General features: G+C 43.7%; 1 protein-coding gene across 6 annotated transcripts in view; it reads right to left on the reverse strand.

Annotated features, from left to right (window-relative positions):
* Positions 1-423: 423 nt before the first annotated feature.
* The window catches only part of EFHC2 (EF-hand domain containing 2), a 186,367-nt gene continuing 162,698 nt past the window's right edge, over positions 424-24,092 (reverse strand). For 4 of the 6 annotated variants that reach the window (XM_032330121.1, XM_032330117.1, XM_032330120.1 and 1 more), the window contains 2 exons: positions 15,157-15,262; positions 2,664-2,825 (listed from right to left, as the gene is read on the reverse strand). In XM_032330121.1, the coding sequence (XP_032186012.1) occupies positions 2,679-2,825; positions 15,157-15,262 (253 nt within the window). In that variant the 3' untranslated portion in view covers positions 2,664-2,678. Of the gene's footprint in view, positions 931-2,663; positions 2,826-15,156; positions 15,263-24,092 lie in introns of those variants that run through there. The other 2 variants (XM_032330119.1, XM_032330116.1) reach the window with 1 other exon arrangement.

Consider the following 24,092-nt stretch of genomic DNA (forward strand, 5'->3'; position numbering starts at 1 on the left):
CCTCTGGGGTGGGTGGTATGTGTGTGGAGAATGAACCAAAAAAGATCTCTCAAAATCTTCAGCATTCACATCCCTACATATTTGAGACATAAAACATTTTTTGGTCATACTATAATTATTATACATGCATATATTCCTAAGATAACAGCTAACTTTAGATATAAAATGGGCATTAAAAATTTAAACCCTGCATATGTTTCAATTTCTCTCCCAAACTAAGTGTGCATGTGTGTGTGAGACTCTGTGTGTGTGTGTATGTGTGTGTGTGTGTGTGTCTGTGTTGTGGGGCAAGGGCAGGAGTCCTTCTCATAGCTTTGCTAATTTCAGAAAATAAATACATTCACTCTAGAGAGGTCTAAGGATTATTTTGATAAGGTGGGTTGCTACAAAATTTAATTATATAAGTAATAAACATGTGTCAAGAAGATTTCAAAAAATGTTTAATAGAATCACAACTTATTGCTCAGATATAATTTGATTTTATATTGTCATGTATAGCTGTCAAAAGTAATTTTCTTTTTGTGTTGCAATGAATCAAATTATGTTGGATAGAAAATTACCGTCAGATTCTTTGGTATTAATAAATCAGACATGTAATAAAAATGTTTGACGTTTCTTTAAATGGCATTTTTAATAACACTGGCACATCAGTAGTGTAACACGATGTTCTGAAAAACTAAAATGACAAAAGGGAATTAACTGTGGCCTATGGATTTCAATTCAATATGAACCTTGTTGTTTTTTTTTTAATGAAATTATATCTACTGAAATAAACTTAGTGAAATGAGAGCAGGAAATCAAAGGGAGTTGCCCGAAATTGGCATACGGCTACTCCTCCTCTAAGCCGAACACATCCTTTAAAAGACGTACGTAGTTAATGTATTTCGCGGGGATAGGTGACGGCATCCCAAGCCACTCATCTTCACATCTCTAGGAAAAGAACCAAAGACGGATATAATTATAGTCACATGTCAAAGTGAGGTCTTGTACATGCAACATCGAATGGTTTCTTATTGTTATCTAAGCTCTTGATATGTAGCTTATTCTCAAGGCAGACGTAGACTGAATTCTTACGCTCACGTTTTCATCCCTTCGTGTGGTGGAATTGTACACCCCTGCTTTTTGCCACGCGACTGTGCAGACCCTCCTGCGGGGTCTGTTTTCCTGTCCCTGTGATATGGGCTTGGCCACATGACTGGCTTGGGCCTACATCATGCTAGCAGATGTACCCCGAACAGGGGCTCTAGCATGCTTGGATGGTTTGGCCTAACCTACTGTCCCTCTGTCACTGCCATGAGAAGAACATGGCCCAACATGCTACTGCCTCTCAAAAGGGCATGGGTGGGGGCACCTGTGTGGCTCACTCGTTGAGCCTCTGCCTTTGGCTCAGGTCATGATCCCAGGGTCCTGGGATCGAAACCCACATCAGGCTGCCTCCTCAGCGGGAAGCCTGCTTCTCTCTCTCCCACTACCCAGCTTATATTATGTCCCTTGCTGCCTCTCTCTGTGTCAAATAAATTAAAAAAAAAAAAAAAGAGCATGGGTGGATCAAGGCCAGCCAACTTACAGGTCCATGGATGAGAAAAATACATGTCCGTTGTTGAGAACCACTGAAATTTGGGGGGCAGGTTGTTACGCAGCATTATTTCAGTATTAACTCACGCAATGCTTTATTAAGACCTCAGTTATTAAAACCTGAACTGCTAGCTACACTGATTAGTAATACTACTATTACTAATAAATTTATTAGCTATGTACTATGTAAAGGTACTTTTAAAAGTTTTTATCACAGAAAAACCCTAAGAGGCAGGTTTTATTATGATACATATTTACAGAAAAGGAAACTGAGGCATAGAAGGGTTAAGTTGCTTGCCCAGGAAACTTTCAGTAAGCAGAGGAGCCTGGACTGTAACCCCAGCCATGAGGATCCAGAGTTCTGCCCATCTGCTGAGCTACCCTCCAAAGCCTGGCAGCCTGGGCCAATCGAGAAGCAGCCGGCTCTCATCTTGCATGGCTACATTTGATCCTAACCACTTTCCTCTAGAAAAGCTGAGTAGAGAACAATGTTGTTCTTGAAGTGACACACCTTTTTTTTCTCAAGAATGCCTCTTGGGGCACCTGGGTGGCTCAGTCCGTTAAGTGGCTGACTCTTGGTTTCTGCTCAGGTCATGATCTCAAGGTTGTGAGACTGAGATGTGCGTGAGGCTCTGCACTTGGCATGGATCCTGCTTAAGATTCTCTCTCCCTCTCCAACTACCAACCAACTGGCTGTGTAAAGAAGGAAATGGCCATCCAGATGGATGAAGGCTAAATCAAGGCCTAGGGTATATTTATACCACATGGAACTTAGTGAAATTTCCTTTCTACACCAAGAAATTATATATTTTATGTATAAAATTATATATAATATATAATATATATTTTATTAAATATTATATTTTATAATATTTATATTATATACACAAAATTACACATTTTAATTAAGTCATTCAACTATTTAACATGTCCTCAGAAATTTCATTACAAAACTTAGCGCAATTTTTGCTCTTAACTGGTATTTTTAGATTTGATCGTGTTATAGAAGAATATAATATAAATATATGCATTCAAAATCACTCTTCCTGACTAGGTTTTTTCTTTTAAATAAGAATTTTCAATACAAAAAAGAATAAAATACATTATGCAACTCCTATCAGTGCAAAGAAATTATCGGGGGAATGGATTCTTTTATGAAACAGGCCAGTTCTAGAAGGTCCTTCCCTCAGAGCTTCTTCATTAGGCAGCAAAAGTGTCTTGTTTTTGAGCAAGAAATCATGATTTGACGTCTAACAATAAAAGAGAAAGAAACTGAGGGACTCACATTGGAATAATGGCAACTCAAGACTTTGGAGAGGAGAATTAAATTTGTTAGCAATAAACCTCGGACAAAATGAAACACAAGTAAATATCTTGAGGTTTGAGATGAAGGATGATCTGAGATGAAAAGACCACAACAGTCCATTTTTTTACATCTTGATCACTTCAAATCCCATGGCTCATGCAATGCTTTCTTGATGCTCCAGTCCCATTATGCTCCCTCTCTAAAATCAATACCACTTCCCTGGATTTGACTTCCCTTTGTCACTAATCTCTAGGATCCAGGTGGGAGGGACTTCTTCTGCCCCAACACCTGATAAATGCCACAGGCATGTTGCAGGGGTTGTGGAACCCGGAACCCATATACTGCCAATACGCTATTGTGATTCTTAATAAGATATATATATTTGGTCTTCGTCCCAGTTTCTGGCACAGAGCTCCTAAAACCCTTGAAATTTTCAAGGTGATGAGAGGAATAAGGTGCCTTATGTGATGTTAATGAGACATTTTTGAAAAGTACCAAGGGACTGGGGCTGGTTGCTAGGGTAACAGACTTTGTAAGTGGAGGGCTGGAACTTTCAGTCTCATCCCCCTGACCTCCAGGGGTAGAGCTAGAGGTTGAGTTCAATCACCAATGGTCAATGATTTAATCAATCGTGCCTTTGTAATGAGCCTCCATAAAAACCCAAAAGGAGAAGAACTGGAGAGCTTCTGGGCTGGCAGGAACATGTGGAGATTCCGGGAATGGGGCATGTGCACAGAGGTTGGAAACTCCCCACTCTTTCCCCCTACCTCCCCCTAGGCACCTCTACCACCCGGGCTGTTCTGAGTTCCATCTTTTTATAATAAACCAGTGATATAGGAAGTAAAATGTTTCTCTGAGTTCTGTGAGCTGCTGTGGCAAATTCATTGAACCCAGAGAAGGGACATGGGAACCTCTCATGTACAGCCAGTGACCAGAAGCACAGGTGATAAACTGGTGTCTGAGGGGGGTGGGGGGAAGGGGCAGTCTTGTGGGACTGAGCCCTTACACCCTGTGGGATCTGATGTTGCCTCTGAATGGATCAAGTTAGAACTGAGCTGAATTGTAGGACCCTTAGCTGGTGTCAAGAATTATTTGGTATGTGGAAAAAAAAAAAAAAACCCACACATCGGAACTGGAACCAGAACTGTAGCCAACCCCAAATTTTAGGGAGATTTTCACGGGCACTAGTTTAAATGGATGAACAGAAATTAAATTGAGATCCAAAGGAGGGTGAGAAAACAGAAGATAGGATTTAAGCAACTCAGCAGAGGGGAGGCAACGATAAAGGAGAGGGGAAAAGTATCTTCTTCATAGTCTTGCCTGTAATTGGGTCCATCTAAAGAAGTCACATGGGCAAACTCCCACTAAATAAAGAGGCCTTTGGTGACACAAGAAACCCCACACTCCCACTGCTTAACTGTTCTAATAAATCCACAAATATTCTACGTTACATAATATTTATGACAATCTGGGTAGTGAATAAAAATATTCTTTGTGTTCACTGACCTTTTATTCATGCTACACCACAAAACGAGAAGAAAAGTACAGGTCAGATTGTATTCTCTGCAGCACACGTACATTGGGAGTGGAAAAAACCGTGTGGAAATTCTACAACAGGAGAGCCCATCCACAGCTGCCGATCCTTCCCCTTCCGGATGAGGATGAGCTGCTGGAGTTTCTGTAAAACAGCCTCCTGACTGTGCATATCCGCCATCTTAAATATCTGTGCACAGCAGGCTGTGCCAGCGCACCTCCTGAGCTTCTCACTCTTTCCACTTTGGCCCTCACTGGTCCGACTTTCCTCACTCGTTTCCTCTGCCTGAAAGCTTTTCTTTGGCCTCTGAGGCCCACTTTGGCTGCCCCTGTGACATGCCACAAGTTCCCCGGGAATTCATTCTTTTCCCCCCTCGTCAGGAGCAGCTCTCACCCATGACTGACAGGAGCTGATGGATGAATAGTGCACCCCCGCCTTGCGCTTTGGGTGGGAAAACACTGAGTCCATGTAGGTCACTGGATCCCTGAGTTTCCCAGAGGCATTAAGCTCCAGTCACCAACATGTGATACTGGTTTGAGGCTAAGCCCTGTGGTAGCTCCTTCCCTTCTACTCCTCATTCCCTGCTCCCTTAATAGTCTTCCCTCCATCCTCCTCACAACCTATATACGCTTGAATCCTTAGCTCCACGTCAGCTTCTTGACGAAGTCAAACAAAGACACCGTGTGATTCTGTGTTTACCAGAATTAACAAAATGTCTAGGAAAGTCATAGCACAGCTCAGAACACAGGAAATTCCTTTCAAAATGGTGGGTGGATCCAGAGTCTCCAATGTGACTTCGGGTAACTCAAGAGATGGTGCCCCAAGCGCAAAACTAAATTCAATTTCCTCCAAAGGAAGATTTTCTGGAAGGAGGAAGGACTGTGAGATGCAGAGCAGAATTCAACAATGATGCACAATCACGACTCCAAAATGGCTGGGAATCATTGTCTGCAAGGGGACCCCACGGCGTCTTCCATGCTGGCTTTGACTAAAGCTACAGACCATGTCAAAGAAGTTGGCAATAAATTACTTGTTCATCAACGGTGAAAAAAAATGTAGCTGCTGATCTGTAAAATCATACAACATTGAAGCAAAGATGGCACACTGGCTGGGAACCCAGTGAACAGCAGCTGCCCAGTGAGAATAGCAAAGCTGTGTGTGAGCTCATGGGCTCTGGATTTATTTGCTTTGACATTTTTAAAAGGAAATTTAATTGGATTATGTCTCCTTCTAGTTTAAAATTTTCTACTGTAGTACTGGCCACCAGATGCATGAGGGGGAAAAGATCGGGAGCCAATTAAATTCCACGCTTCACTGAAACAAGGTTATTTTTATTCCTCCCAAATGTAAGGCTGATGGAATCATGTTAGTGATTTCACTGTTATTCCCCTCCCCATGCTAAAAAAAAAAAAAAAAAAGGCGTCTCTACAGGAAACATCTATGAATTTGTAGACAAGTCCAGTAGGGTGTATGGAACTGAAACTGTGGTTTTCTTGGATTTACTGCCTTCTAATAGGTTGACGTGACCTCAGAAGTAATTCAATTGACAAAGTTGTAGAAACAATTAAAATTTCCATGAATCAAAGGGAAATTAATTGGGGGAAGAAATTTTGCAAATATTTGTTGAGATTATCAAGAGCATTGAGATGTCATAAGGAAAAGCTCATTGATTAAAAAAAAAATGCACACACAAAAAAACCCCCCAAAAAACCCCAGGGGATTTGCTTATATGCCTAAGCATTTTTGTCTTTACTATAATATCCCAGTCACTTCCCACTGCCCTAGACAAAGCTTCAAGGGAGCTGTCATCTGTGTGAGTGCAGCTAAAACGCAGGTGTGGCCTTTAAACAAGAAACCTTTCTTTGAAGCTGCCTTCCAGGGTAAATAAAGCTTCCAAGAGGACAGGAATTTTTGCTGAGCTCTAGTGGTTGGCTTCTGCATATGATTCAAGATGACCTCGTCCCATACTTTGAATCAAAGTGGATTCTGGCAAAATTGTTCCCTACTAGGTCACAGTTTTGTGTTAGGTAACTGGTCTGTGTTTATCAGCTACTTTTAAAATCTAATGAGAATGACTAATAGTCTTTAATTTCAACTGCTAAATTCAACCTCAACTCTTAGAAATAACTGCTTATTTATTAGAGCTGGCAATAGCCCCTAACTATATAATCTTTACCTTTAGGAATGCCTTTGAGTCCCAGCTTCCTGTCTACAAATTGGGAAGAATACTTAATTTTCACAGGATTGGGACAATAAAACGTCACAGGATAGTCCATGCTCTAAATACAAAAAGAAGATCTTTCCCAAGTGGGGAGTCCAATGACGTATCCTAAGGTGCACCCGAGCAGCCCCCTGGTCCCCATGCCAAGGCCATATGTCACCCTTTGCGGCAAGAGAGGGCTACAGAGTGCATGGCTAATGGTCTGGCAGTTACAGTGCTCATAAAATGAAGCCACATCCAATTTTTCTCAGAAATGTCAAAAGATAAGACGCCAGTCACACAGTGCAAGTTATAAAGTTTATACGAGAACCAATTTAGGGTTATTTTTTAAAACGTGGCTTCGGAGATTAACCAGATATGCCCTAAACCACGGGCCCTATTCTGCCAGTTTAACAGCCACCATCTGTGAGCAAGCACAACAGAATGGAAATGGGCTCTCCAAGCCTTGACAGCACCACGGCAACATGCTGGAACCGTAGATCGTCACACAAGGGAGTGGGAGGTCAGTTACAGCCCCAGTGGCTCACCATGGGCCGCTGTGGGAGGCAAGCAGAGGCCCAGCCATGGCAGCTCCTGAGAATTAAGGCTACAGGCCACAGTCAAAAGTCAGATGGTGGATGACAGTCAGCTTATGCCCAGCCATGTAGGGAAATTGCTCACCAAAGGACTAGTCAAAGCTAGATGAGCTACGGACCACAGTCCTCTTTGTAAATTTCACTGGTTTTTTTCTTAGATCCCAGCCTTATTAGCTGAGACCATCTAGCCATCACATGCAGGGGAGCCCCACCTGAGTCCGGGGGACCAGTCCTGACATGCAGTGGACCAAGCACCGGGAGCTGTTATCTGGACCTGACCTCATACCCTGATTGTGAGGTCTGTTTGCCTGAGCCCGAGTTTTTATTCTGGCAACAGACTGTGCTGGGTCATTCTCTACTGGCCCCCAGAAGCCCCATTTTCTTCCCTCTTCTCTCTTCCCAGCTCACTTCCCTGGGAGAACACCCTCTGTGGACTGCATCACTCACTGAGCTTCCTTATTTCCTGGCTGCTCAGTGGGTCCAGACAGCGGGAAGCAGCAAGAGATCAGGCTATTGATTCCACTTCCCCTCCCTCTGCCCCCTCCCCACCTGCCTATGGTTTGGCGGTGGCTACCTGCAACTACCTGCTGCCACTGCTCCCATTCCTCCACTGGGCTCCACTACCACTGGCCCCGCTCTGCTTCTTCAAACCTATAGACGGTAATGGTTTCCCGCTCTTGCTAGTCCCTGATCGGGTTCCTGTAACCCCAGCCACTCCTCTGGCAACATTCCCTTCATTCAGTCCGTATCCCTGACTCCTTTGAGTGTGCTGTGTATGTACCTTTCCTACTGGAGCCTCACTGGTAAAGGGATTTAGCCAGCTCTGTCCCCTGGGTGCCACACTGAAGGCTTAGTTCAAGCCTACACACTGGCTTCATCTCATTGCTGAATAGTGCTAACTTCAGGGATCCCCATCACTGTGCTCCCTGTTTCAGAGAGATGTCCTGCTTTTCCAATCCCATGTCTGGTGTACCAGACCAACCTCCTACTCAGCCCCTGGTTGGCTGAAGCCACCAGTCCTGTTCCTCTTTTCCAGTCCCTATCTGATCACCCCGTACGTTGTAGGTAATCAGGTTAGCCTGGGAAGACAGCCTAAATCTCTACTCCAACCATCTGTCCTATCCATTAACACGAACATGCCATCCCTTGCTCTCAACAGAACTCGAATCTCTCACGTCACCCTCAGGGCTGGGTCATATTCACGATCTGTGGGATCTCATCCTAAAGTCCCACATGTGACTTTTTGGCGGGGACCACCTCCCCAAATGTTGGCAATCCCCAGAGCTCTAAGCGAGAGGTTTTCTGTGCCCAACTGGGCCCCCACAGACCTCCACAGCTGGTCTGGCTCCTCCTTGACCTCTTCCAGGATTAACTGCTCTCCTGACAACTCCCCACCACGGGCAAAAGATCAGGCAGTGATAGGGGGATAGGGTTGGGGATGGGGCTGTGCTGCACTGCCAGGCTCCCAGTTGATGCCAAGAACAATCAGCAAAGGTTTCAAGGACAGTAAAAACAAACATAAACAAGTGGGACAACATCAAACTAAAACATTTCTCCATGGCAAAGAAAACCATCAATGAAAAGGCAACCTACCCAATGGGAGAAGACATTTGCGAATGACGTACCTGAGGGGGCGTTAACATCCTAGATACATAAAGAACTCATAAAACGCAGTATCAAAAAACCAAACAATATGATTTAAAAAATAGGCAGAAGACCTGAAAAAACAGTTTTCCAAAGAAGACACCAGATGGCCAACAGGTACACAGAAAGATACTCGACATCACTAACCATCAGGGAAATGCAAATCCAAATAACAATGAAATATCAGCTGTCACCTGTCAGAATGGCTTTTATAACAAAGGTAAGAAATAACAGTATTGGTGAGAACATCGAGAAAATGTACTCTTGGTCAGAATGGAAATTGGTACAGTCACTGTGGAAAACTGTATAGAGGTTCCTCAAAAAATTAGCAATAGAACTACCCTACGGTCCAGCAATTTCACTAGTAGGTACTTATTAGAAGAAAATGAAAACAGGAATTTAAAAAGACATATGCCCAGCATTATTTAAAATAGCCACGGGGTGCTTGGGCGGCTCAGATAGTTAAGCATCTGCCTTCAGCTCAGGTCAAAATCCAGGTCCTGGATGGAGCCCCACTTCATATTCCCAGCTCAGTGGGGAGTCTGTTTCTCCCTCTCTCTCTGCCTGTGCTCTCTCTGTCTCTCAAATGAATAAATACATATATTTTAAAGATTTTATTTATTTATTTGACAGACAGAGATTACAAGTAGACAGAGAGGCAGGCAGAGAGAGGAAGGGAAGCAGGCTCCCCGCTGAGTAGAGAGCCTAATGTGGGGCTCGATCCCAGGACCCTGGGATCATGACCTGAGCCGAAGGCAGAGGCTTTAACCCACTGAGTCACCCAGGTACCTCATGAATAAATATTTTAAAAATAAAAATAAAACAGCCATGATACGGGGGAATCTGGGTGGCTTAGTTGGTTAAGTGTCTGCCTTCGGCTTAGGTCATGATCCCAGGGTCCTGGGATTGAGCCCTGTGTTGGGCTCCCTGTTCAGTGGGGAGTCTGCATCTCCCTCTGCCTGCTGCTCCCTCTGCTTGTGCTTTCTCTCTCAATAAATAAAAATCTTAAAAAAAATAAAAAATAAATTAAATAAAATACCCACAATATGGAATCAGCCTAAGTGTCAATCAGTTGATGAACAGATTAAAAAAAAAAAAAAATCCCTGCAGGATATACGTAAAAGAGAATATTATTCAGCCATAAAAAAGGAAGGAAATCCTACCATTTCAACATCATAGATGGACCCCAAGGGCATTACGCTAAATGAAATACATCGGACATAAAAAGCCAAGTACTGTTATGACTTCTTTTATATGTAGAATTTTAAAAAACCAACCAAACAAACAAAACAGAACAGAATCATAGCTACAGAGAACAGATTGATGGTCACTGAAGGGGAGGGGGTTAGGCGGGGGAGAATGGACGAAATAGGCAAAAGAAATTAAGGCATACAATCTTCCAGTTATAAAATAACTAAGACAGGGGAGTAATGTACAGCAGAAGGAATATAGTTAATAACATTGTACGGTGACAGATAGATGGTAGCTAACTGGGTGACCACTGTGCAATGTGCATAAATCACCTGAAACTAATACAATACCGTACGTTAATTAATTTTAATAAAAACTGAAAACAAGAGCTTCAAGAATAATTGGTTGCCGAGTTACGATGTACCACCCAGGATCCCCTTGAGGAAGGACTTGGTGGCCCAGCTGCCAAGAGTCCCCCTTCAGGGATGGCCTCGGCTATAGAGCTGTCTTGGCTGCAAAGAGTCACATTACCCAAGGTCAACCCCCTTCCTAAAGCAAGCACAGGGATAAAGGCCAAGCCATTGTGGCCCATCTCAGGACAGCTTTGAAAGGCCATTCTAGCTCCAGAACTCTGTGGGCTGGCACAATTTCTCCCTTCCACAGGTACTGATCCCAAGAACACTCCCTAATGAACCTTTCGCACATTAAACTTCACCTGCTTCCTGGAGAACCCAAACTGTGCAGTGGGCTCTGACCCGAGTGTCGCCAGGCATCATTGGACAGGAACATTTAGAGCACACTTACATGGTTCAGGAGAGACTGTACTTTTCACTACTGATTGTGCTATATCAACTATGCAACAGCGTGCTCAACCCATTCCCACTGAATATTTTCACATGAGATTATAGACTCACTGGTAACATTCCCAAGCTATCTTATATCCTCTTTATGAAACAATAACAAGCTTAGGAATACCAGAGTGCTGTAGACTTTGGGATCTAATTACGTTCTCATTATTAAGTTAAATTGGTACCATTTTATACCTATGTTCCTATCTTTCTTAAACCGGTGGGAAAGAAATGGCCCCTTCCAAATGTCTCCCACAGACTGGACTGCTTCTAGGCTTGCTCAGTCGAGATGAGAAGAGACCCAAAGAGTAAAGTTCTCACTGTATATGAGTAACAACTGGAAGAGCCCACTAATGAAGCACGGGCCCTTTCTCTGATGCTACGTTCCTGTTCCCCCACTGTTCTTCTACCTTTAAAGACAGAATTGTGGCTCTTAGCCTTGGAAGGTGACTACTCAAGGCCCAGCACCCTCACCTGAGGAAGTAAGACCTCCCCATTTCACAAACGATAATAATAGCTAACATTTAAACCCTTACTGCTAGACAGATGTGGTGATAAGTGTCTTACGCGTATCAACTCAATCCTCACAACCACCCAGATGGAAGTTCTTTTCTTTTCTTTTCTTTTCCTTTCTTTCTTTCTTTCTTTCTTTCTTTCTTTCTTTCTTCCTTTCCTTCCCCTTCCCTTCCCCTCCCTTCTTCTTTCTTTCTCTCTCTCTTTCTTTCAGAGAGAGCGTGCATGTATGCACGAACCATCCCCTCACCACACACACACACACACACACACACACACACACACACACACACAATAGCGCGGGAGTCGGGAGAGAGGAAGAGAGACTCCTAAGCCCACTCAACACTGAGCAGGAAGCCTGACTGGGGCTCAGTCCCATAAGCCCAGATCACAACCTGATCGGAAACCAGGAATCAGAAGCTTAATCGTCTGTGCCACCCAGGTGCCCCAGAAGTACTACTCTTATCTCCATTGTTGGGGGGAGGAAACCTGAAAGGTTGAGTGACTTGCACAAAGTCACCCAGTTAGTCAATCACAGAGCTGAGGATTTGAACTCAGGGTCATGTCCCAGTCACAGAGTATGCAAGGGATAAAATGGGGGAGGGGTGGCTAAGGGGAGAGGGAATCTTGGGCCTTCCCATGGGGTGGCTCCTCTACTAGTGTGGGTGGTGAGCCTTCCATGGGCCCTTAAATCAATGTAATGGTTCACAAACAACATGCAAAAGGGAGAAAGGAGAGGTGTGGGGGAAGGGAGAGAAGAAAAGGAAAAGAGGGACGAAAGAAAGGGACAGAGGAAGAAAGACAAGATGGCATTGCACCACATGTAGTCAGAATAGTATTGTTTCACGAAACTTTGGTTCTGCTGTATCTGTGCATGCTGGGTTGTTATGAAAAAAGTCTAACTGTGGGTTGTTATACCCAAAGGTCATTAAATTTCATTCAAATTCAGTCATCAGGAAAATAAAAATTAAAGTAATAAGCTACCACGCATTCAGAGGCAAAGTGTAAAAACAACTTGAATGTCTATCAACAGAAAAATGGATGAATGAATTATTCTATATCCATATTACAGCTAGCTATTCAAGAATGGCTCAGGTTTATACATATTAAACTAGAGAGATTGCCTAAGATGTAGCATTAAGAGAAACACTGTCAATACATGCATGTGGTACAATCATATTTTGTACAATGAGTGATGAAGCTCCCAACATACAGATGAACATTTGGGTGGTGGATTGGGCAAAACAGAAAAGGAGGGAAGGAGGAACTAAGGAAAAGTACAACAAAGGCAGCCGCCATCTAGCAAGAAGTGTGTGCATCATTCAGGGTGCCATAGGAAACAGAGGACATGAGCAAATTGTGTAAGTTGAAAGGAATTTAATAAAGTGACTATTTATGAAGTTGTGGGAAGCATTTAGGAAAACCAACAGGGGATCCTCCGGTCCCTCGAGGACTATGGCAACAGGGAGCCAGTGTCACCACCGGGGTGAAGGGGCAAGAGATGGTGGTTACTGGAGCCTGGAGTGGTAGGGAGCTGTATGCAGGAGGCAGTCAATCCATGGGAACTGGCAGGGACAGAAAGGATTTCCCTCTCCTCTCACCCTCCCCTCTCTTGCTGGTACATCACACTGGCCAACCCAATTGGGGGCCAGGGCACTGGGGGATCCATTGACGCAGCCCATAAAGGTCAACTGCCCAGGACTCAGAGCAGGAGGCAGGGGGACTGGAGAAAAGTCTTAATGGGACAAATATTTGGATCATACACAATACAGAGTACTATAACACTGAGTGAGAAAGTGAGAATAAAACCTCCATCTATGATTTTTCTTTGTACATACAACATTAAATATTTGCATGGATGAGAATTATTAAGATTACCAAGTGACTGTATCGATTTGCTTTTGTGATGGTATCTCAGATTTTAGTTAATTAAATCCAGTACCTTAAATAATAATTACATTAAAAAAGAAGAGTTCTTCTTTTTTATTCTTTGCAGTGAAAAAGACCTGAGTTTTAATTCTTGAATCTACCACACGCTTGCCATTTCTCTACCTTCCTCATCTCTAAAATGGGGACCCTGAGAACACCTACCTTCTAGGGTTGCTATGAGGGTTAAACCAGTTGATAGATTTTCAGGCCTTAGGGTAATGTTTTAGCGCATGGTAAGTGTTTACAGTTGTTATGGTGACAACGGGACATCAAGAGCCTCCCAGTGGGTCTACCTGTGTCCACAGCCCGTCTTCAAAGTACCCACCATCCAGCTAGAGCAAGCTGATGACGTTGCTCTCTTCCTTGAAATCTGTCCATGGTCACCAGCCCTTGTAGGACAATATACAAAGCTCTCCCTTGCTGGCCTCCCCAGCCTCAGCCTTTTCCACTCCTCCCTTCGTGCGTTCATTCCAGCCACACCAATTCCTTCTGGTTCTGCACAAGCTCCATGCTGTCCCCCCTCTCCCAGAACCTCAGTTGGGAATGTCTTTTCCCTACCATGCCACTTCCCTCCCTTGCTAACTCTTCTTATTTGTCACTGAAATTTCAAGCACGGCCTCCCCTGAGGAGACTTCCGGTCTCCCAACTCCTCTGCCCCTGCCCCTCCAACCCCAACAGCTTCCTCCTCTTCCCATTCCATCCTCTTCAGGCTGTATCACGCCACACTCCTAAACATGAGTGTATTGATTCCGCCATCATCAGGTGCTCCTCCCCCCCGACCAAAAGGTAGCAATCATGGCCTTCATCTCTGGACCCCCAGCATGGAGCACAGAACCTGCTGAGAGTGCCTACTTAGTCACGATTTGTCTGAGAATTAAACTTAGAAATGAGCGAGTTATGTGACCCGAAGTCACTCAACTAAGTAAGTGGCACAGGAGAATTCAGCCCGAGTTGTGTTGGACTCCAAAGGCCGCCACTGTCTCCCAACCATCTGGAAGTTCTAAGGCCGCCTGCCACTCCAGAAGAGTCGCATGCCTGAGGGAACTCCCCAGGGGCACTAGACCAGTTCAGGCCAGAATGAGTTGGTCAGCGGAGACCGGGAGGGATAAATGCCTCTTTTCTGGGAGTAATCACATGACATTTGCTTTATCAAGGGACTTTCCCAAGAAAATCAATTTCTGGAGCATGTTAAAATATAAACAAACGGCCATCCACCCACCCACTCCTTAAAGACAATTGGTCCAAAGAGATCTCAGAGAATTCAGACAATTCCACAATGTTGAGAGCACCACCCGATCACATGAACTTTGTTTTCCCTAACCAAGCATTTTTCTACTGAATTTTTATTTTAAAATTGGCTCCACTGTGAAATGCACCCCCCTGCCCCGCCACCTCATCCTATACTGTTTCACCCAAGGCAAACCTGTATGCACAGCCACAGACATTCTGGGGATTCTTGACATATGTACCATTTGAGATTTGTTCTCGTGGCTCATGATGATGTTAGCAGAATCCCTTGATAACAGTGTTTATATCTATTTATAACTGTAACCTATTATCCTATTTTCCATATAATTGGATGCGACTGAGGTTAAAAAAAATTCAGCTGCAGAAGAAAAGTCATGTTCTTATAGAGCAGATGTTCGCTCAGCATGGAAAGTGAATTAGCCTTTAACACAAATGCCTAGAAATCCATCAGTGCTTTTTCCAAAAGCCCTGGTGTTAATGTTTTATGCTGAAAAATAATTTTTAAGATAAAGGATATTAAAAATGCAATGAAGGTAGCCACAGCTGGTTTTTACAACCGGTGTTAATTTTACCTCTTTCAAGTACGACGGTGCTTCCAATTCGGGCACTGGATTCATTCTCCAGTTCAGGGTGCAGAAAAGTGACTCATAATCTATTTGTTCTTTACTGTCTTCAAATCTGAAAATATAATTATAATACATAATTTGACTCAATCTACAGAGTTCAGGACCAAAATGTCAGCTTAAATGCTATCCAGGAAAACATAATGTCAGGTTAGGTTTTAATACCTGATATTTTTCTTATTTCTTACTAGATTTTTGAACTTTGTGAGCAGAGATCCCACACAGCTAATTCACCAGTGTCCCCAGCACCTGAAGTCATGCTGGCACTTAGTAGGTGCTCAGTAAAGCTCTGCTGCAGTTGCCATAGAAACAAATGAGCTTATTATTCAGTAACTAAGACCATTTTGTTCAGAGTATTTGCAGGCCCTCTTAATTTAATATGGTTGGTACTGTAGGTCAGTGAAACAAAACCATCTTGTGTTTCTTAAATTGCATGATTTTTAAATTTTTAAGGGGAGCCTAGATTCAATGCGTCTACTAAGATACTTTTAGGAAAAATAAAAGGTATCTTTATCATTTATTATGATGAAGCCATTAAAAGGGGTTATTTAGGGGTGCCTGGGTGGCTCAGTCGGTTAAGTGCCCGATTCTTGATTTCAGCTCAGATCGTGATCTCAGAGCTGTGAGATCGAGCCCTGCATTGTGCTCTGCCCTGGGTGTGGAGCCTGCTTAAGTTTCTCTTTCTTGCTCCCCCTCTGCCCCTCCCCAGCCCTAAAAGAAAATAAGGGGGGGGGGTGTTATTCAGATCCATGTATGCTGTCCAGGGGAAAATGTTCAGGATATATTGTTGAGCAGAAAGGAGGTTACAAAATACTATGTAGAAATATGATCTCACTCGAGGTATATATTTATATAAAAAGGCACAGGGGCACGTGGGTGTCTCAGTCAGTTAAACATCCAACTCTTCATCTAAGCTCTGATCTTAACCTCAGGGTCATGAGATCAAGCTCCGTGTTCGGCTCCACACTGGATGTGGAGCCTACTTTAAAAAAAAGAAAAAAAGAAAGGCATAGAAAAATTCTAGCAACAATACATTGAAGTATTAAAACAGCTATCTCTGGGAAGAGAGACTACTTTTTGCTTTTTGCTTTAGAGTTCTCTGTATCTGAATTGTTTTAAATTTGTAAGAAAAAATATTAAGCCCATGTTTCACTTAAAAGAAAACACTGGCATAAATTTAACCTTAACCATAATAGAGTTTTGGCCATTAAGACCCAGTAATTTCAAACACAATTGTTGGAATGACCTAAACACAAAGTGAAATTCTTCTTAGTATAATACCTCAATGCCACCCAGTCTTAATTTCACCACACTCTGCCAATTTTGAAAGCTAAACATATATTGGTCATGTCAGACCATTTTATGAAGGGCAAGACGAAGGTGTTGTTCCAAGCACCCTGCCAGGGTTCCTGCCCTGCTCAGGACCTCCAACTCAATAGTCCCCTTCCAACTGGCAAGTGAGGTGTACAAGATACTGTGGCAAGAATGAACAGGGGATAATTACTTAAAAGAAAACCTGGTGATAATAAACTTGGGAAAATAACATACTCATAAACAGTCAAAAGCCTCCCCCCCACCACAGGAGTAAAGAAAATAATAGCTCATATTTATAAACTAATACAAATTAGCAGTAATAAGTTAAGTGTTACAAGATGAAGTCACATAGACTGGTCAATCTAAACAAAGTAGAATAAACAGAGTGATCAGAAGAGGAGAAAGAGAATTCGGTTCTTCTTTTGTGTACATTTTCTTTGGCTGAGGATTCTGGGACACAACTCCAATATGCTGCCCCCTACCACTGTTTATCCTCTGGATTTTGGCTCGCTTGTCATTTGAACTCCTTGAAAGGACATTCTCTGTTTATGGAAATATTTGTAGCCAAAATGCTGGACCATTATGTCTTTTATTTGTGTGTTTTTTGGGAGAAGAACTAAAACTCAATCAATTAAAGATGTTTTGTAAGAAACTTTTCTCTAGCATGAAGTCTTGAAGACAAGTATTCCCTAATACTCTGAGTAGGAGCTGAGGTCAGAGAATGAGGTCACGTAGGGCCTTTGACTTTCATACTAAGGAAAACTAAGAGCCACTGGAGCATATTGTACACAGAGCAGTTATGGGATCTCAGTTGTATCTTCTAAAGATCACGCTCATGGATACATTGAGAAGAGAATGCAGGAGCAGGGCCGAAGTGGCGAGGGCAGTTAGCAGTCTTCTACATAATGGCAACCTAGATGGCAGTGGGGCAGTGGAGGGCACTGAGGAGTAGTCAATTCTGAAAGATATTTTCAAAGATTTGTTTGTTTTAGAGGGAGAGCAAGCAGGGGAGGGGGTTGGGACAGAGGGTGAAGGAGAGAGGGAATCTCAAGCAGACTCCATGCAAAGTGCAGAGCCCAACGTGGGGCTTGATCTCATAACCTAGAGATCATGACCTGTGCCAAAACCAAGAGTCAGATGCTCAACTGACTGAGCCACCCAGGTGCCCCACTTCTCAATATATTTTGAGTGTAGGGTTCCTGAAGGATTGTACAGAGTCAGAGAGACAGACAGAGAGAGACAGAGAGAATGCATGGACTCAGGACAACCCCAAGGGTTTTGCTTGACCAACTAGAAAAATACAGCTGTCCTAACTGAGATAGGAAGGACTGTAGGGGCTACAGATTAGGGGTAAACAAAAATGAAGAGTTTTGTTTCGATGTTACATTTTGATGGGAAGGGGGCAGCTGGACAGAGGAGTCTGAAATTCAAGGAAGAGGTTGGACTTGAAGATAGAAATGTGGGAGCCACTAACACATAGATGGTATTGAAAGCCACCAGACCAGGAGACTGGATGAGATCACCAATGAACTAAGTTTCTCTATCTGTTCCTACAGTACCGAATGTAATTGTCAGTAAATTCCCATTACAACAATTATAGGAGACACTTATTTAATTCTAGAAGTTTCAGAATTCAATTCTGAATTCAGAAGTATAATATCCCAGTAATTTGGGAGCCAGTCAAAAGACTACCAAACAGACGTAGGGTCACATTAGACTCAGCCCCCGTATCCAATGCACTCTCCGGTCCTGTGGGTTCTACCACCATAGCAGATCACCAATCTCTTTTTCTCCACCTCCTCTACTACTCACTAATTTCAAGCCACCATCAACTCTCACCCAGGTTACAACGATAGCTTTGTAGTTTGGTCTTACTGCTTCTACTCTGAACTTTGCTACAGACCCAACCTCGACCAAATGAGCTTTTTTTTTTTTTTTTTTTTTTTTTTTTCCAAATGAGCTTTCTAAACACAGACCAGATCAATAACTTCCTTGCTTGGAACTCTCCAGTGGCTTCCCAATCCACAAGATCATAAGCTGAACTCCTTATCAGGATTGAAAAAACCCTAAGGAACCTGGTCACTGCTGACTCCTCCAGACTCATCTGAAAACTCTCCGTTTGCAACATTCCAGGTGTACTAGCCTTCTTGCTGTTCTCTGAGCATGCCAAGATTGCTCCCAGAAGTGCGAGGCATTTGCACCCTCTAGTCCTTTTGCCTGGAAAGTCTCCACTCAAACGTTGCTTTTTCAGAAAGGCCTTCCTGAAGTTCCTCTTGCCTAACAGAGTCCCCCCTGCCTAAATCAGCATTTTCCCTGGACGATGGGAAGTGAAACTTACAGAAAAATTTCTGGAATCACCACTGGAACTCCTATTATCATACCTCATTACCAATTAGGTTTATACCATGCCTACCTGTTACCCCTGGGCCCCCGGCCTTCTCCCCTGCCCAACTCGTGATATGTTAGACTCAACACATCAAAACATTTACCCATTTGAAGACTATTTGGAAAGGATATTCCTGACTCAAATGATATTCGGGAAGGATCAAATGCTGTAAACGGAAGAGTACACAGCTTAGAAATGAAGTATAAATTTTCTCTGAGGAAAGGGGCACCTGGATGGCTCAGTCAGTTAAGTGGCTCACTCTTGGTTCCGGTTCAGGTCATGATCTTGTGGTTGAAGGATCAAGCCCCTTGCCAGGCTCTGTGCTCAGTGAGAGTCTGCTTCAGATTCTCTCCCCACTCTCCCTCTGGCTTGTTCTTTAACTCTCTCACCCTCTTTCTCTCTCTCAAATAAAATCTTAAGAAAAAATTTTTTTTCTGAGGAAAAATGTTTGAAAGATTTGATCTTTCCAAAGGCCCAGAGTGAGGCTTCAAGGAAGAGTTGAGCTGATGTGGTGTAATTCTCCAAGTTTTTCTTTTCAGTTTTGTCTTAGAGGATCTCAGTGGATATGGAAATCCCAGCAAAAGGAGCAAAGGAGAAAAGAACAAAGAATCTTTCAATTAAAAGGGATAAAAGTAGCCAATGCTTCTTGGAAGAATTCTTCACTCTTGGGAAGTGGACAGAGTTGCAGTTAATCATGATGGATTGATCACAAATATATTTATCTCCCCTTCCCACCAAAATCTCACCAAGACGAAAATGAAGGAATAAAAATAAGTAATAGCCTACAATGACAATGGTAGCTGGAAAAAAGACAACATTGGACAAGAATCTTCAGAATCTCTTGCACAATGGAAAGCCAACACAGGGCTTATAAGTGACTTGGCAGAACTGAGGAAGGGAAGCTAAACTCTAAATGTCCATAGGCAGGGGCCACTTAGAGATTAGCCAGTGTAGCCCACAAAGATCCCGAGATGCAGAGAATGCAGATTGCAGGTTCCAACAGAGGCAGGGTCATGGTGTGGGACTGAAAACAAGGGCTGTTTTTCAAAGCCTGAATAAAGCAATGGCAGCTGGAGCCCCGAGTACCTTCCTCTATACTGTCCTCTTCTACAGAAATTCAACTAAAAGAGCTTTAGTCAGGGGTGGGGCTGAAGCATAATGGAGGGCAGAGGAGAGCATTACACATTGAACTTGAGCCTCTCAGCCACTTTTCTTCCACTTTCCCATTTCAAGAACACCAACAGCCACACTTCAATGAACCTGCTTTCCCTCATTCCACCCTCCCTCCTATTCCAGCAGGAGAAGATAGAATTCTTCTCTTGATCCTCCGAATGGGCCTAGAAAAATCTCCAGATTCCAGCTTCTGGGGATACTGCATGAAAATAAGGGCTACGAGATGGACTTGTGCAGTGAAACCCATGAATCCATAAGATCCACCCTGCAAAAGCTTCCAACATTAAAGACAGAAGCCAAAATGGCAACAGAAACAAAAAAAGGAATCAGAAAAACAAATACAGTTCAGGTTGCAGAAGGAAAGAGGTGAGATAAGAGTGATAAAGTATATCCATGAAAAAAGAACAGAAGACTACCAAAAAGGATCATTCAAATTAACATGTGTTCTTGGAATAAAACAAATCTGACAGTAGTAAATAGACCCAGTAGAAGAGGTAGAATATCATGTTGAGGAAATCCCTTAGTAAGTCTATCATAATGGCAAATAGAAAATTGGGGAGAAAAGAGATCCAAATCTGGGATATCTAAAATCTTAATGACAGGAGTCCTCACAAGAGAAAAATGCAAATGGAGGGGAGAAAATTACTACAAATTAACAGAAAGTTTCCTAGAACCACAGGACAGAGTCTCCAGACCAGAAGGGTCTGTAAAGTGTTAAGTGCCCACAAGCCCAGACACACAAGACACCACTGGCAAAATTCCAGAACACCAGGAACAAAGAGAAGATCCTAAGGGCATCTAGAAGGAACAATAATGGGAATGAATAGTATGTTAAATTCTCAAGCACAGTAACAGGAAGTTAGTATTAGAATCCAAAAATGAGAAACAGGAATAGTAGTACATGCCTGCTATTTAACTGTCTATAGAGATAGCTACAAGGGATGAGAGAGGCTGCTTCCTGTGAACGGGTCTGGGAGGTGGGGAAGGATATGGCTGGAAACTACTCTTGCTGGAATAATCTTTTCAGAATTGAGTTTTGTTTCTTTTTCTTTTCTTTTTTTTTTTTTAACTATGAGTGTGTATCAGTTGGCTATCAATACAAATTTACAAAGCAGAAAAAGCAGATGAGAGACCTTGAGACGTGCTTTTCAAGGTGGTACAGTTGTACAAGTCAGACTTGGAAAGGAAGACGTGCCACTAGTTGGGGCTTGCTGGTGAAGAATTAGTCTGCAGTCTTCTCCTTGCTCCAAAGTTCTGTACACCGCTTCCTCCCCCAGACTGCTGATGGGGTGAGGTTTGTCACGCCCTCCTCTGCTATATAACATACACGAAATCTACTATATGGTATTGTTTGATGAGGTAGAGAGAGAGAGAGAGAGAGGATACAAAGGAGAGTTCTAGTTCTAAAAACAGTCCAAGCTGGAGGCAGAGGAACCTGGGGGTGGCAGTTCAGAGAGGCAGAGGGCTTGGCTGTAGGGGCCTAGGAATGGGTAGGTCAGTGTTTACATGTACCACTGGATACCATCTCCCACAGCCACCTGTCATGGCGTCCTACCTGCCTCGTGGCTACAGGTCATAGTTAGCCAAATCCTACCCAACCTTTCAAAATATTTTGGAAAGGCCTCTGAATCGTATAGAAAATGTATCTCCTTGCTTCAGGGTCATGCTGTGCTCCTGATCAAAAATATTAGCCTCCTGGTTCTCCCCCTGAATCCCCTACTTTGCTCCTCTCCAAATGACATTTGGCTCTTGCTAAGACTCTGATCCATGGTCAAAGGATGAAGATTTGCCACTCTGGAAGTAATTCTCTTGAAAGGCCATGAAAGCAATTCCAAAGAAGAACTGTCTATGGCGACATTGTTGAAATCAGTGCACAGTCTTCCAGGGCGACTGCCCTAAAGGGCAGCACTAATTCTGGCTTTAAAGTGTTTCTCTGCTTGTTAAAAAGTCAGCCTCCTTACTTTAAAGTCCCAGCTCACAGTGCTAAAGTGTTTTCCTAAAACCTCCATAAATTCTTCTTTCCCTTTGATACTGGGGCAAGCCACCATTTCCTTCCCTACACAAACTAAGGGACATGTTTGTGGAGAAAGAGGGAGGGAAGGTAATTTCTCTGGTTCCTCCTTCGAGAATCATGACCCCCAAGCACGCTTCTCAATGCCTTGCTAGAAACACGGGTGCTTGTGCTCCCCCTCCCAAAAATGATGAATGGCCCCAAACTACAGAAGCCATTTAACTCCTTGCCACAGGGAATAAAGCTTCTCTGCTTTATTTCCACCATCTGTGGAGGTATAAACCATGTGGTGGCAGCTGTATGTGGCTGAAGAGTAACGTGGCTTCCCCCTTCGCTGCGAAGGCCATCTTGTAACACAGGGGAATGGGCTGGGATGCATGACCGGGACTAGAAGGGAGGGCAGGCAGGAGAGACACATTTGTTTGTTTGTTTGTTTTTGAGAGAGGCCGGAGGGGCCAGGAGCAGAGGGGGAGGGAGAGAGAATTTTAAGCAGACTCCACGCCCAGCACGAAGCCTGACCTGGGTCTCCATCTCCCAATCCTGAGATCAGGACCTGAGCCAAAATCACGAGTCAAATGCTTAACTGACTGAGCCACCCAGGCGTCCCGGTAAAGACACACTTCTGACTCATGCCGTTGTGTTTGGTTTCCATCCATTACCCAGCAAACCCAGGGGCACATGCTGGAACACCTGGTGAGATTCTTTTTTTTTTTTAATTTTTTATTTTTTATAAACATATATTTTTATCCCCAGGAGAGCACCTGGTGAGATTCTTAAAGAATGGACAGTTCAGAAAAAAAGTCAAGCTCCAGGCCACTGCATCAGTTGGTCATACAAACCCAGAGCTGGCCAGGTGGCATGGCTCAAGTTATCAGTGAGGAGCTCCAGTCATGTCCGGACAGCCGGGCCTCTAAATTCCTGTTCTCATTCCAACACACACCTTCTCGGCGAGGCATGTCACAGCGGCCAAGTATGGAGTGTGCTCAAGGTTGACACTCTGTTGATCCATGTGGATTTGGAATTTTTAAAAAAAATTCTTAAAAACTATGTATCACCTTAAATTGGAAAACGTAGGACGCATCTGGGAGGTGGGGCTTCTCTCTGTGGACTTCCCAGGGCACCAAACACTGCCACAGTGGCAGCCACACTGCCTGACCCTTGTCCCTCGGCCCCACTGCCAGGTACTGTTGGGTGAAATCACCAGAGTCCAAACCATGCCTCTGGGGGGGATGGGGGTGCAGGGGCTGAGGCTGGGGAGAGTATAACGAGATGATCTGAGAGCCCCATTAGCCCCGTTAACTTTTTCCATTTTAACTGATATTTCTGGATGCGGCACCCACTCTCTCGGGAGGTCAGTTCGAAGGCATTCCATGGAGCCCAGAGCCAGCTGTGAAAGGCCAGCTTGGGGCAGAGCTGCTGGGGAAAGAGCTGCACTTGAATTTCCAGTTGTTCCAAGTGCCGATTCACAAGGCCAGTTAGGAAAGGAGGCTACCTCTTTACTCCCCAGTCCCACACAGAACACAGAATGGAATGACCTCAGAATACTCTCCACTTCCTAATGGTTTGAGAACCAGGATTTCTTGCTTATTAATACTTAGGAAACATTAACAGTCCAAAATGAGGGCTCAGAGGTGTTGAGTCCATTTACAAGGATCACATGGGTTGGAGGCAGTAGAGCTGCAGAGCTCAGAGGCAGGTCTGGTGCATATCAAGCCCGTGTTTTTCTCCCCTCCCTGACCCTCACTCCCCAGTGCACTAGCACAGGAAAAGTGTCCGGGGCTACAAAGGTGAATGAGACACAGCCCTGATTCCCAGGAGCTCAGACAGGGACAATGTAGGGAGTTCTCATCCTGTTAGAGACTCATCTTAGTCCTCTGCAAGGTCCCTCAGTGACAGACCCTCTTTATACCTCAGGGTCGGCACTTACAAACTGGGGAATCGTGTCTAGCCTCAACTAGAACATTCCCTTCCAAGGGTTTACAAAATATCCTAGGGCCCTTG

This window comes from Mustela erminea, chromosome X (genome assembly GCF_009829155.1).
Source record: "Mustela erminea isolate mMusErm1 chromosome X, mMusErm1.Pri, whole genome shotgun sequence".
NCBI lineage: Eukaryota > Metazoa > Chordata > Mammalia > Carnivora > Mustelidae > Mustela > Mustela erminea.